This window comes from Lathyrus oleraceus, chromosome 3 (assembly GCF_024323335.1).
Source record: "Lathyrus oleraceus cultivar Zhongwan6 chromosome 3, CAAS_Psat_ZW6_1.0, whole genome shotgun sequence".
Classification (NCBI taxonomy): domain Eukaryota; kingdom Viridiplantae; phylum Streptophyta; class Magnoliopsida; order Fabales; family Fabaceae; genus Lathyrus; species Lathyrus oleraceus.
Window position 1 is genome coordinate 203095675 of NC_066581.1, and position 14776 is coordinate 203110450.

Here is a 14776-nt window from a genome sequence, read left to right on the forward strand (position 1 = left end):
GAGTATGGTCAACGGTTGCATCAACTTGAGCAAGCATGTGTTGATTATAATGGATTTATTAATTATGTGAAAGACACATGATTGACTCCACATAGACATAGATTCGTTGGAGCATGGATTAATCGAGTGCTACATTTGGATAACACAACGACTAATCCGTACGTGTTATAATTTTTTCTATGTTATTTTTCTATGTGATATTTTTTCTATGTATTTTTTATGTGTTATTTTCAATATTTTTAGGGTTGAATCTGCTCATTGGAAGTTAAAGCAGATGTTAGGAAACATTATAGGTGACATGGTCAAATGTTGGGAAGCTATGAATAACAACTTGAGGTTACAACTGGGAAACATTAGAGTTTTTACGAAGTTGAGCACGCGCACATAAGTCCATTTTATGGTTATTTGCGTGGTTTCGTATCTCGAGCTGCTTTGAGACGTATTGCTGAAGAGTTATTTGCGTGGTTTCGTATATGTTTTAACTATTGTCATCAGGTTAACATGAAAGAGGAGTTTCCATTTCCACCGGTCACATTAGATTGGAAGAAGTTTCATTCTCATACATCAACGTCTTGGATTTTAGAATTTGCAGGACGTTTACAACATTGGCAATTACTTACGCCTATATTAGCATGAATATGTACTCAAAACATGAATATGTAATCAAAACATGAATATTATATTATGTCTATTATATTCAGTTTTAAAACTTAATACATAAATCAATGTGAACGAGAAATATGCAAAGCTTCAAATAAATCAGCAAACTGTGGATCTTCCTCTTCGGCATTAACCTGTCTCAGATAACGATGAATCAATGTAGATACACGAGCCCAATTAGGATCAGATGGTCCTGCGTCATAAATAAGAACTGATACGTCTCTTGGATCGTCCCGATGGGGAGGGACCAAACATGGATGCGAAACACAATAATACCATTCCAGATAACCATCTTCTACATCAGATGGAGTGGTGGCCAGGGTAGTTGGACGGATCACAACGATAACGCTCTGATGGTAACCAATCCAATCAACATCAATATCGGTCGCCATCATACAATCAAGAGGTGGGGATGGAACATACTGCTTGTACCCGAACTGACATAAACATCTGTCAGGCAAGTATGAAACAACAGTGTCACCCCACTTCAAACACCCCCTGTAAAGACATAACTCATCAAATTGACGCCATGCTCTATGATCCTCAAATGGACACCATATGACGTCGGCAGGTGTCAGGTCGTCCAAAATAGGTCGTAAATCACCAACCTTCAGGACTCCTTGCCTATAGGACCATCTCATCGCTCGAGGAAGACCACAATTATCAGCTGGTTTCCAATTCTCTCCTATTTTTCCAACAGTTGGAAATTACTCGTGAATCCAACACTGTTACAAAATAAAAACATAATAAACAAAATAAATTAAGTTAACATACTTTATAAAATGAATCCAACACTTAATAAACAAAATTAAATTATATACCTGTAGGAGAGTAGGATATCCACCTAGCTGTTTGCAACTAAACATGAACGCATCTCCAAGGTATCTGTATAGGCTAACAAGTGCAACTGCTCCCAACTATATCCCGAACATCTATCTAAGTCCGTAAATAGTAGGAGGTATCGTGCCTCGACAAGTGTAAATGTCTTGTCGGCAAAAATGGTGGAACCGACCAACATCAACAAATATGCTCTGGTCGCATATGCCTAACTAGAAACAACTATATGTTGTACGAATAAATCGTATAACCACTCCAATTTATAATACGAACCCCTGCAGCTACGAACATGTGATTGTACATCACCCTGTGACACTCCTAAGTAGTCAACAACAAGTTCAACAATAACTTCTTCCGTGACATCTTGAGGACTCCAGAAGACACCCCTGATGGGCAAGTGAAGCAGACATGAGACGTCATCCAAAGTAATGCTCATTTCACCAAACGACATGTGAAATGAAGATGTCTCTAGATGCCATCTTTCCAAAAATGCAGATACCATATTTGTGTCTATCTTGTTCAGACTAGTCTATGAGGTGAAGATAAACCAGATTTAGATACCTAACTCTCCACCTGTTGTGGAAGAGCTAGTGGAACCCTAGATGTCAGCTTTAGTCCATGTCCAGCAACCTTTAACTCTTTCTTCGGACCTCTTTCCTAAAAACAATTAAAAAACACATTAGAAAGCACATATTAGAAAACATAATAAAAAATATTCAAATATTATTCATTTTCAAATATACCGTTTATTTACCTCACCAAACCATAAATGGCGAGCAACATGATGTCCGTACTTCACCAAAAGAGACGTATTGTACGACCCTCCTGGATATCCAGTCGGCTCTACTGCAAATGAAGATGTGCCCCGACCTAAACTGCGGTCTGGAATCCTACCATATGCACCTCGTCTTCGAACCACTACAAAAAAATATTATAACAAAATAATTAAAAATACAAAAAATAAAAAAATAAAAAATAAATAAAAAACAAAAACACACCGGAGCACTTCAAAGAAGAGTTCCGGTGTGAAAAAAAACAAGGTTGATTACCAGAACACTTCTTAAAAGAGTTCCGGTTTAGTTCATTCAAACCCGAAGTCTTTAAGAAAGAGTTACGGTACATACACTTACAAACCGGAAGACTTTCTTAAAAACTTCCGGTTTAATGCCCAAAAAATACAGCGAATCAGAAGTCTTTGAAGAAGTGTTCTGATATACATTTTGTGAACCAGAAGACTTACTCTCAGTGTTCCGGTTTACAATACCAAAAAATGCTAAAAAGTTCTCTTCCGGAAGTCTTCAAACGCAAATGAAAAAAACTTCCATTTCTACAAAATATACCCTATTTATATGAGGGTATTTTGGTAAAAAAAATTATTTATAGGGATATAGATACAATTATAAGAATACGAGATAAAGTTTTTCAAAATCACTTTTATTAATAGTTTTATTATCAATAGTTTTCTTGTAATCCAACGGTAAGGATTAATCTAAAGGGTCTTTATGTCAACGGTTTAATCCCATTATTTTTTATTTTTTTGAAGTCTTAATTTTATAATTTTTTTTGAGTGTGTGCATTTACTATAAATATAAGAAAATAAATTACTATAATTACTCTCTAATCCAAATTAAAACTAATTAGACATGATTTTTTTATGCCCAAAAATTTGATTTTGCGTATCTTATCATTTTAAATAACAAATAATATTTAATTAATATTACACATTAATACTTATTCTATTTAAAAATTGTATTTTTATTAAATCTCAATCAAATAATTATTTCATTTAACAATCATCTTCCTGTACATTTGAAATTATCACCTCTTTCCAATATATCAAAGTCCTAAATCTCACAAATTTCTCCTACTTCAATAGTCAAAAAGTATGAATCCGAATATTTTTTTTCTTTCACAAATTTCATACAATGATTCTTTTTCTGTCACAACTTTCTTACTCTACAATCTGAAATCCACCACTTTTACTGTCAAATTTTTATTGAATTAATTAATTGAAAGAGAAATTAGAAGTTAATAGCTTAAATAAATATCGTATCGTTTATCAAAAACAAAAACTATCAATAAAAAAAGTTATAATTTAAAACTTGAAAATATATAATCAATTGAGAAATTACTTTATATATTAATTGATTAATCTAATCCCAAGACACTTTTTAAATTACGATCTTATCGTAAAACAACACTACAATATTGTAACAACTTTACAAAATTCAGTATAAATAAAATAAGACTACAAAATTATAAGTAGACATTTTCCTTTTACTTCATCTTTAAGACTTTATGAATAAAATTACGATCAAACCATTCATTATTTGTGCTCTTAGTCCATCTTCCAGCACCTAAATAGTAATTGTCATTAGAGCTGAAAGTAATTCTTTTAAGCGAATTCACATTCTTCAACAAATGTCTGACAAACCCAATTGCATTTCTTTTACATACGCAACCATGTAACTCAACAAATTTCAAATCATTGTGAAAAAAAACTTGCATATCTTCTTCTTTGATCTAAATTTCTACCGACCATTAGTCATCAAGGGTGAAGTCTTCGAGACGAACACAGTTGGAAAGTAGACCCTGAAGCAGTTTCTTCTCCACAACAATGAGATGCAAGAAAGAGTTCTCAAATTCTTCAATCCCGAGAATCCCTTAGGTGCTACTAACAAGCAGCTCTCTAGAAGCAGATACATTAGAGAATCAATATGGCTAGATAAGAGAGTAAAAGAAAACCTATAAGGCTCTATTTCCAAAATAAAACCTGAATCATTACTTTCATGTGAAAATAACAGTTCAATACGTTTGACACCATTAACAACTCCTTGAGAAATCAATCTATCAATGACATTACAATGTTTATCACACACCATTAACAACTCCTTGAGAAATCAATCTATCAATGACATTACAATGTTTATCACGCAACGGAAATTTTATTCGAACGGGATTAATCATAGAACCTTGATAGTGTAACATTAACTGATCCAATCCTGTGGCAAATTGAGATTGAACAACCCTTAGTTGAAGGTGCTGTGGTAACTTCTGAAGCGGATTATAACCAAACATGTTATATGCATCAAAATTGAGATCCTTAATATCCTTCATCATTAATCCCAATTCATGACGCCAATGTCGGGATAATACGCTAGTTTTCACCAAAAACTTCCAAGTTAACTTGGAAAAGATCCTCGATAATACACAATTAGGTAACTCAGTGTTGGGATTTTTACACCTCTTCATTGCTTCTTCTGCAAACAATAATGAACAAACACAAAGACTAGTATTTAACCTTTTATAGAATTAGTTTTTTTTTATGGGCCGGGTCCAGTATACACCAATGAAAACGGTTGCATTGAATTTCAAATCTAAAAACGTTGTTTTCGGAACTAACAAACTAATGGTAGATTCTCAACTTCAACTTCAACTTCAACTTCCCTTCAACTTGAATCAACAACAACCTTTGTATAGAAACATATGTAACACTCTTCTGTCTCTAACCTACTCTCGCTCACTCCCCAAAGGTCTTCAACTTCATGCTCATATTATCAAATTAGGTTTACAAACAATTCCTCTTCTCTCTCATCATCTCATCAATTTCTACTCCAAAACCCATCTTCCTTATTCCTCTCTTCAAATCTTCAACGATTCCCCTCACAAATCCGCCACCACATGGAGTTCAATAATCTCTTCATTTGCTCAAAACGATCTCCCTTTAGTTTCTCTCGAATTCTTCCGCCGCATGCTCCGTCATGGTTTAACTCCGGACGACCATATTTTCCCTAGCGCAACCAAATCGTGTGCGATTTTGTCGTCGTTGCCGGTTGCTCAAGCCCTCCATTGTTTTGCTTTTAAAACTGCTTATCATGTTGATCTTTTTGTGGGGAGTTCTATTATTGATATGTATGCTAAATGTGGAGATATTGGTTTTGCACGTAACGTGTTTGATGAAATGCCGAATAGAAATGTTGTTTCTTGGAGTGGGTTGATTTATGGGTATGTTCAATTGGGTGAGGATGATGAAGCTTTGAGGCTTTTTAAACGGTTTCTTGTTGAAGAAGACGATGGTGTTAATGATTTTACGTTGTCGAGTGTTTTACGGGTTTGTGGTGGTTCTACTTTGCTTCAAATGGGTAAGCTAATACATGGATTGAGTTTCAAGACGAGTTTTGATTCGTCTTGCTTTGTGGCGAGTTCTTTGATTTCTTTGTATTCTAAATGTGGGGTTGTTGAAGAAGCTTATGATGTTTTTGAGGAGGTTACTGTAAGGAACCTTGGTATGTGGAATGCTATGTTGATTGCTTGTGCTCAGCATGCACACACAAATAAAACGTTTGAGTTGTTTGAAAAGATGAGGAGTGTTGGTGGGGTGAAGGCTAATTTTATTACCTTTTTGTGTGTGCTTTATGCATGCAGCCATGCAGGGTTGGTAGAGAAGGGTAAGTATTACTTTGAGTTGATGAAGGATTATGGTATTGAACCCGGGACACAACATTATTCAACCATGGTTGATTTGCTTGGCCGTGCGGGGAAGTTAGACGATGCAGTTAAGATGATTGAGGAAATGCCTATGGAACCAACTGAATCTGTTTGGGGAGCTTTGTTAACTGGATGTAGAATACATGGGAATCCTGAATTGGCATCTTATGTTGCGGATAGAGTTTCTGAGATGGCTTCTGTGAGTTCTGGACTTCATGTCATGCTTTCGAATGCTTATGCTGCTGCTGGGAGATGGGAGGAAGCGGCGAAAGCGAGGAAGACGATGAGAGACTGTGGAATAAAGAAGGAAACTGGGTTGAGTTGGGTGGAAGAAGGGAATAGAGTTCACACATTTGCTGCTGGGGATCGGTCTCATGCGAAGACATTGGAGATTTATGAGAAGTTAGAAGAGTTGGGAGAAGAAATGGATAAAGCTGGTTATGTTGCTGATACTTCTTTTGTGTTGAAAGAAGTGGGTGGTGAGGAGAAGAATAGAACTATTAGGTATCATAGTGAGAGATTAGCTATTGCATTTGGACTTGTTACTTTCCCTAAGGGACAACCAATTAGAGTGATGAAGAATTTGAGAGTTTGCGGTGATTGTCACACTGCTATCAAGTTTATTAGTAAATGTACTGGAAGAGTCATCATTGTGAGGGACAATAATCGGTTTCATCGATTTGAGGATGGAAAATGTACTTGTGGAGATTATTGGTAGTCATTCATACATTAGGGACATTAGAACAACTGAGATAGAGAACATTGTTTACCTGGAACAAAAATAGCATCAGTTTCAGATATAACACACTGCATCATTTATAAAACTATCTTGTTTTTTCTTTCTCACCACGTGCAATATCGTGGAAAATTTGAAAATTTTCTTAAATGCATTGCTGCTAATACATTCTGGAGTACAAAGAAAAGCCTTATGTGAATTGAAGAGTTCCAAAAGCTATTGATTCATTGATATTTACTACAAGTTGCATTTCACTTGAATCCTTATGCGAAAAAACAAAATCAGACCGGTGGAATTTTATAAGGACAGAGTTTGGATATGATATAAGTTATAAAATCAAGTTTGTCTGTGAATTTTTTATCTCACTCTATGGGTGGAAAAATACCCTATGGAAAATCCAAAATGTCCTCAGATTTTGGAGATGCGTCTCCAGATGCACCTTATCTTAAGTCAAAACGTTAACTAATCCGGAGATGCATCTCCAAAATATTTTATAATATACACACCATGCATCTCACTCAAAACGTTAACCTAATAGAACACTGCAGGTTGTGTTAGTTTTATGGTTAGTATGATGAAAATAACGATTTATAAATGTTAAGGACTTTGTTATGTGATGATCATTTAACCATACAATCGATATGCAAAAAATGACATATATATCTAGATGGTCAAAGAATGACATATATAAATGAAGTCGAAATACCCAATAAAGTAGAAATAAGTCAAAATAAAATACAATCGATAATAAATCCAAAATACAAATACTATATACTATTGCATATGTCGGACTACAGCTCAACGAACTCCTCTACTCCCCGCCCTCAGACGCTGTCTCTGGTACATCAATGTCTATTGTGCCTTCGTCATAATGACATCTATGACCTGCCTCACCTCAGACCCATCATGGAAGATACCTCTGTCAATGCTTGTCTGTACAATCTCCACTATGCGACGAAGTATAGGCAAAACATCACGAGCATGACCTAACTGTGTATGCTCCTCCTCTAGTATCTCTTGATGAGCTCGCCTCGATGGATCTCCTAGAGTAGCCTGCGCCATATACGAGTGTGACACCCTGAAGAACCACCTGATGTACTCGTCGGCATAGCTTCAGTCGCTCTCAACTATGGTACTATGTGCCTCCTCCGGTACCAGGTGACTAAAATAATCATCAAACATGACATCCATCTCTCTACGTGTCAAAGTATGAGGAGCAGACACATCAGGGTGTTTGGGAAAAGTATGAGTGTAACCGAACTGCAACATGACACGCTCAAGCAGATGGGGAAATGTGAGACTGAGCTGCAAGCCAACCATCCAGAGTATAACATTATATCGTCAAAGGATCACGTCTTACGGTGATCAACATAGTTGTTGAAGTGCATATCCTCGGCAACCAACATGTCAAGATACACTATAAACGACTTTATCGCCTGATTCCCATTGAGCGGGGAAAATGCAAAAGCATGTGACATGTCTTTAGTGTAAGTCAGTACATACGACCAGTCAGAGATGCACGGGAAGTCTTGAAGGATCCAAGCCTGAAAAGTGTTGGGACACACGAATCATCAGCAAGGGTGTTGCAAAAATGTAATGAAAATGACACATAAACATTAAAAGATCAATAAATAATATTGTCAGTAGTGTAATATTTCTTGTGAACTGCTCCGTCTTCCACCTATATCCCTCTAATAACTTTGGGTACAAGTAGACCAAATAAGTGGTCCCCCAATTGTACTCATGGATCCGCTCAAAGTCCTCAAAGTAACGTAGGTAGACACATTTGTATAAGTGACACTTTTGTCCATAAAAGTCGCAGTGACAACCAAATATAGCAAGTATGCTCTCATAGCATACACTCATGGATTCCCACCTGCTCGTCATCGCTTATAGCCTCGTCAACTCTAAGGATCTCATATGTATATACATTTTTCAAGAATTCAAACCTAGCATGAGCCCGTCTGGTTTTTTAAACTCCCTCATGGCATCCTTTGGGTCAACTCCTAGATAGTATACCATCATCTCGAGTGTCTCGTCTTTGCTAACATTCACATGATCTAAAAGTTTCCCCTTGATCGGAAGGTGCAACAAACATAACACATCCTCGAGTGTGATAAACATCTCACCAAGCAGGAGATGAATTGACGAGGTCTCAGTGTTCCATCTCTTCATGAATGCATTAAGCATCCAGTGGTTAACCGTACTATAATCGGTCATGCACAAGTCCTTCATCCCAGATAGGGACAAAGCATCCTGAAACCACTCCTCATTAGGCTGAGGCAAGTCAGTAATCTTTCGCTCATGGTTAATAAACTTTAGCGGATCACGGTCCTGTAAAAAAATAAATCAATGTCAGAAACTTGTAATATAATAATAAACGTAATTTAAAAGGAATGAATCCAACTAATTTTACCTCTCCGTCCCAGATATGTCTAGCAGTATGGTCTAGGTACATAGGCAACAATAAAAACTTTACAAGGCCTCCTCTAAATGCCCGAGGTCGCACAAGCTCAGTATCCTCATCAGCCTCATCAACCGGATGTGGCAGTGACTCATCAGCATGAGATCCCTCTGGTACCTGGAGTGACATTGGTGCCTCAGATACCACTGGTGACTCGGATACATCTGGCGCCTGAATAAGTGAAATATGTCGCTCGCGGGAGGATGTGGCCAGTGAAGCGTTAGTAGGTGACACATGTATCCTACGGGAAGAAGAAGATGGAGAAGAATGATCCACTGAAGTCGATGCATGGGCTAGAGTGAATAGGAGCCTCTAAAACCTGACTTTTCTCTCTCAGGACTGAGACATGATGTGCAGTCCTCCCGTGCCCCAGTTTGTCGTCTCTATCAGTCATAATTTCTGTAAGTAAACCAGACAATTAGTACAAACAAACCTACAAGCAAGAAAAGCAAAAAAAAAGGCTGATAAATTACCAAGATGCATCTCTGGTTCATGGGAATCCAAACGTTGAAAAATTCCGGAGATGCACCTTTTCTACAACTTTTCAGGTCCGTTAATGACGGTAATACAAACCACCAAACTCTAAAAATAATGGGTTGATATTTATTTTTAACCATCAAATATGTTATAGAGTATGTATAAACTATCATTCATGCAATTTCTACTCATTTCTTACCTAAATCATCAACTTCTACTCATTTATACAAAAACTCATAAAACTTTTTAAAACATCAAAAACTTACAAAATCAGAGTTTTACTTCAATATTATATGATGTCTCTGATGTACTTGATGTTGATGGAAGAACCTTTGAACTTGCTTGATTGATTTCGAACTTTGTTGATGGAAGAACCTTTGGGAGAGTTTGAAAAGGTTGTGTTTTTTTAGAAATGAGGAAGAATGAGGGTTTTGGCGCGTATAAAGTCGATATTGTACGGAGATGCATTTCTGAAATAATTTTGAAGATGCATCTCCAGAGTTTTTTAATGTTAAGTCAAAGTTCTATTTACTCAAGGTGCACCCGTAGATGCATCACCGGAACATAAAAAAATACTTTTGTATTTTCACATGGCGCTCTAATAAGGATGCATTAAAAAATTCCTTTTAATTTATATTGTTGATCGATGAAAGAAACGACTTTCAGAAACACTATTTAAAATAAAAATAAAAATAGCAAATTCTAACATGGATAACTTTCATAAGTAGTCCACCATGGTCCATAGACTACTACTTAATAAAACAAATGTGAAAAAACTCCAACAAAGGCAAATATTGTCTCGTAAAAATAGGGCGATGGCCATTTTTATTTTTATTTTCACACTTAAGATATTGAGTTAATAGAGATTGATTAGATAAAATAAGAGAAAACAAATCTGTATTGAATTGACACAAATCAAATAGGTATAGAATTGAATTGACCCATTCATATGTATTGAATTGAAACAAATGTGTTGGTTGATGTTGATTTTGGTCAAGTTTATTGGGAAGCTTTGATGTGGATGATGACATATGTGAATATTGTTTTAAAGAATGGTTTAAAGTACACAGTCAAAACAAGAGGACATATTTTGGAGGGTTTTCTAAATTTCAGGCAATGTAGGTAATGTGAATATTAGAAAACGTATATTAGATTTTCTGTTTATGTTGTTCGGGAGAGCTATAAGTTGTTAGAAAAATCAACAATCAGCGGTCATGTTGTTGAAATGGTCAAGGAAGTTATATGGCTGAGAGACATAATTAGGAATTTAGGGATAACTCAAGAATGTGTAAAGATAAATTGTGACACTCAAAGTGTCATTCACTTGGTCAATCATCAATTTTCATCATAAGAGGACAAAATACATTGACATTCGTTTGCACTTTATAAGGGACTTGATCGAGTCAAAGGAGATTTTAATTCAGAAGGCGCCCTCTTAAGAGAATCAAGGAGATATGTTCATAAAATCCTTTTAAAGATAAAGGTTCAAGCATTTCTTAGACTTGATAAAATTTGTTGAAAAATGATTCAAGCTTTGGAGAGAGCATCAAGGTGGTTAATGGTTAAATTGACATCATTATTGGCTTAAAACCTTAAGTTTGTGTGTGTGTGTGTGATGAGAGAGAGGGGAGAGAGAGAGAGAGATGTTTAAGTACTTTCCTTTTTTAGGCGAGAAGACGACTGTGGAAGTGCGACGGAGAAATGACGATCTGACTATGGAGTTCTGGAGAATTGGTGCTAAAGGTCCAGCGGTATGACGGTGGCGTTCAGACAATGACCGGTCGAGGGCAGTTCGTAGGTATCAGGCCAAATTGGGTCGACTTTGGGATCAGTTTGATGTTGGGTCGTGTTTTGGGATCTTTAGGGTCTTGGTAGTTATAAAAATTGTAGTTTCTCACTCGTTGTAAGCACGAGTTACATAAGGTGTAAAAATTCTAGTGATAGACAATGTTAGAAATTCCAAGGATTTTATCACCTCTATTTCAAAACCTTTCATTTCGGGTCTTAACAATCGATTATTTAAGGTGCATAATCGATTAGGCTAATCGATTAGGTGAGTTAAAAGGCCCACACAATATTTCTAAACTTATACAACATCATGACCTATAGATGAATAGCTTCTTTATCATTTTTTCATATATCTAGAAAATTTGAAAAACCTCACTTTTCATTTCACTCATCACCCCTCTAAATATCTCATTATTTTTTCACATATTTTATCCACAATGCATTGAGAGTATTCTTGAGTCTAGTGAGGAATATTGTTTTGGATGAGGGAAAAATTGTAAATTTTCCAATAGGGAATTTTCTCTTATATAAATAATTCTTCCATATGAAGTTGATATTTTGGTTATGAGTTAAACCATTAAAAAGTTCGTGTTAGTATTAAGGGATTATCTTAGGAAGTTTATGTTTGGTTCTTGAGCTTCGTCATTAGAAAAAAGCTCTATTTTGGTTCATGAAGATTCGTCAGTGAAAATATCTACAACAGTTCTTGAAGTTAGCCATGTTAAAAGCTCTATGGGTTCGAGATCAACCCGATTTTAAATCTCACTTGGTTTCTGAGTTCATCATAGTGTAAAAACTAGTAGGTTCAATATCACCTAGGTAAAAATCTCAATTCGGCTCAAAGGAGAACCAACTCAAAACTTCATCTCAGTTCGTGGTCAGATTATGTAAAAACACGGTTTAGTTCGGTAGATAGCCAACTCAAAACTCCACCTTAGTTCAAGATCATCATGTGAAAAATCCCTATTTGGTTTGGAGACTAACCGTTTCAAGTCTTGTTCGCTGTTTTGTTAAAAGATAGCCTGAAACTTTATTTCCTTGTATAAAGGAGTTTATGTGCATAACTTTATAAAAGCTATCAAGCATATTGGATACTCTCCAGAATAATTCTCGGGGACATGATTAGGTCTTCTTAGCCAAACCTACATAATTCTCCAGTGTTATTTCTCTTCCCGTATCTTTTTTACTTTTCAGTTATTTTTTCTTTACTTTGAATTGTCGCTGCATATTTTCAACTATTTTATAAAATGATTTTAAACTCTAATTTCTCAAATGATTTTGATTTAAATCAACACTTTTCAAACCTTCACAATTCATTCGCCCCCTTTTGTGTATGGAATCATATGTCCCACACCAATGATGTATCTTAGGTAATATTTTGAAGATTGTTTAGAATGGTTCTAACAACATATTACCCCCCCCCCTCTCATAGTTATATATGTTGTACATGTAATATCGTCATAAAATTGTCAAATGATGGTGTTGATGACAATTACCAAATGGTGATGTTGATTACAATTGTCAAATAGTGGTTGAAATTATGTTCTTCTCCCGAAAAGATGTCACACATAATATGCTGAACAATTGGTATGACAAGATTAATACATTAATAGATAAATAGAGAACAAGGTAAATGGACACAAGTAATTGGTAACCCAGTTCGGTGTAAATACATCTACATATGTAGGGCGTTAACCCAAGAAAGGAAATATACTCTTAATAGCAAAAGTACAAATTGGTCCTAGTTGAATCATCATAGTTCAATATTTATTTTCTTAATACTACTCGTGAATTTCTATTTAGGACCCCCCCCCCCCCCTAAATATTAGACCCTTTTCACTTTATCTTAATCACTTTCTCAAGTGTTTGGATTTTTACAATGTTGAATGAATGATGAAACTGAATACAACTCAAAACAAACTTTATTCCTTTACAAAGGAATTATTCTAGCGAATATAGTTCTCACTACTCAGTCAAAGAAAACATAAAGACTTATAATACCAAACACGCCTTTCTTGTTGTCTCAAGGTCTGAGTCTTCTACATGAAGAGCTTCTCCTTAAATAGAAAAGAACCCAATTGCATGGTCCATCGAATTTTGAACAAAATATGCGTCTGAACAATTAAATCTTGGGTTATTGTCTCAAGTATAAAGACCAAATCAGATTATTGATTGCAACTAAATAATCCAATTTAATTTGATTTGCAATCTTTCATAAATTAATCTGATTTGGTCTTGATACTTGATTTTTTTGAAAATCTTTCCTAATTCCAAAAAGTGTATAAACAATCAGACAATAAAGGAAACAAATAAAATGCGAGATTCTCTTATGCGCTGGCTGGATTTTGAGGCATGATGTTCCTCAATGTGTGGGACATCTTGCTCTACATCTTTGCCTCTTGTTTTTGAGCTTATAGATACATGATGTCTCAACACAATGACATGGCATCCTGCATTATATGTTTTCTATAAAATTATTTCAATCACTTGTAACAACAGTGGTGATGATGACATTTGTCAAATGATGGTATTGATTACAACTATCATATAGTTTTAATCATTACAACTCTTTTAAAGGTTCCAGATGATGACATTTGAACAAGAAATAAATATCATAAGTCTCATTGGTCAAATTATGAATGAATGTGCTAGGCAATGTTAAATCAAGCAAAGTGCCTTGAAGTTGCACATGTGAAAGTTTGAAGTCTTAAAGTTGTGAAAGTATGAAATCTCGCATGGTTCTATATTTAGGGTTTTACCTAGTTTTTATAAATTTATTGTAAAAGGAACAAGAGTAACTCTTTAGGTACTAATCCAATGCATATACAAAAAAGTTGTTTTCAAACCTCTTCCATTTTTATTAAACTTATTATAACCAATTAGGGAAATTACTTAATTGGTTAGAAGCTTGTTTAATCAATTAGGAAGGTAAAAATAAATTGGTTAATCGATTAAGTTGTTCTTCTAATCGATTAAATTGAAGTTTCCTAGTTTAACTTGGTTAATCGATTAAACGCCTCTTAATCAATAAAAAGGTTGATGATTGATTAGGTCATGTAGAAAATAAAACTTTCCTAGTTTAACTTGGTTAATTGATTAACACATGTTTTTAAATAATTAACTCATTAAAAAGACCTATAGATTGTTTCCTTTATTAACCAAATCTTTTTTTATATAAAGAAGGTTTCTCCTTATTTTAAAATACACTAGTTTTCTAAATATAAACTTTCTATTATTCTTCATTCTTTTATAAAGTTCTTTTTTATTAGAGTTGTCTTAGTTTTAAGATAATGAAAAGTTCTATTTAAGAGTTATGTTGTATTGGT

General features: G+C 35.1%; 1 protein-coding gene across 1 annotated transcript; it reads left to right on the top strand.

Annotated features, from left to right (window-relative positions):
• The first annotated feature begins 4797 nt into the window (after positions 1–4797).
• On the top strand, positions 4798–6887 carry LOC127126299 (putative pentatricopeptide repeat-containing protein At5g52630). The gene has a single exon (XM_051055198.1). It carries the CDS (start codon positions 4823–4825, stop codon positions 6701–6703), a length of 1881 nt encoding a protein of 626 aa, XP_050911155.1. The 5' UTR covers positions 4798–4822; the 3' UTR covers positions 6704–6887.
• Positions 6888–14776: the final 7889 nt, after the last annotated feature.

Bases quoted from the DNA above. Each gene is read 5' to 3' on its own strand.
- LOC127126299 (XM_051055198.1), top strand. From the start codon at position 4,823: ATGGGCCGGGTCCAGTATACACCAATGAAAACGGTTGCATTGAATTTC.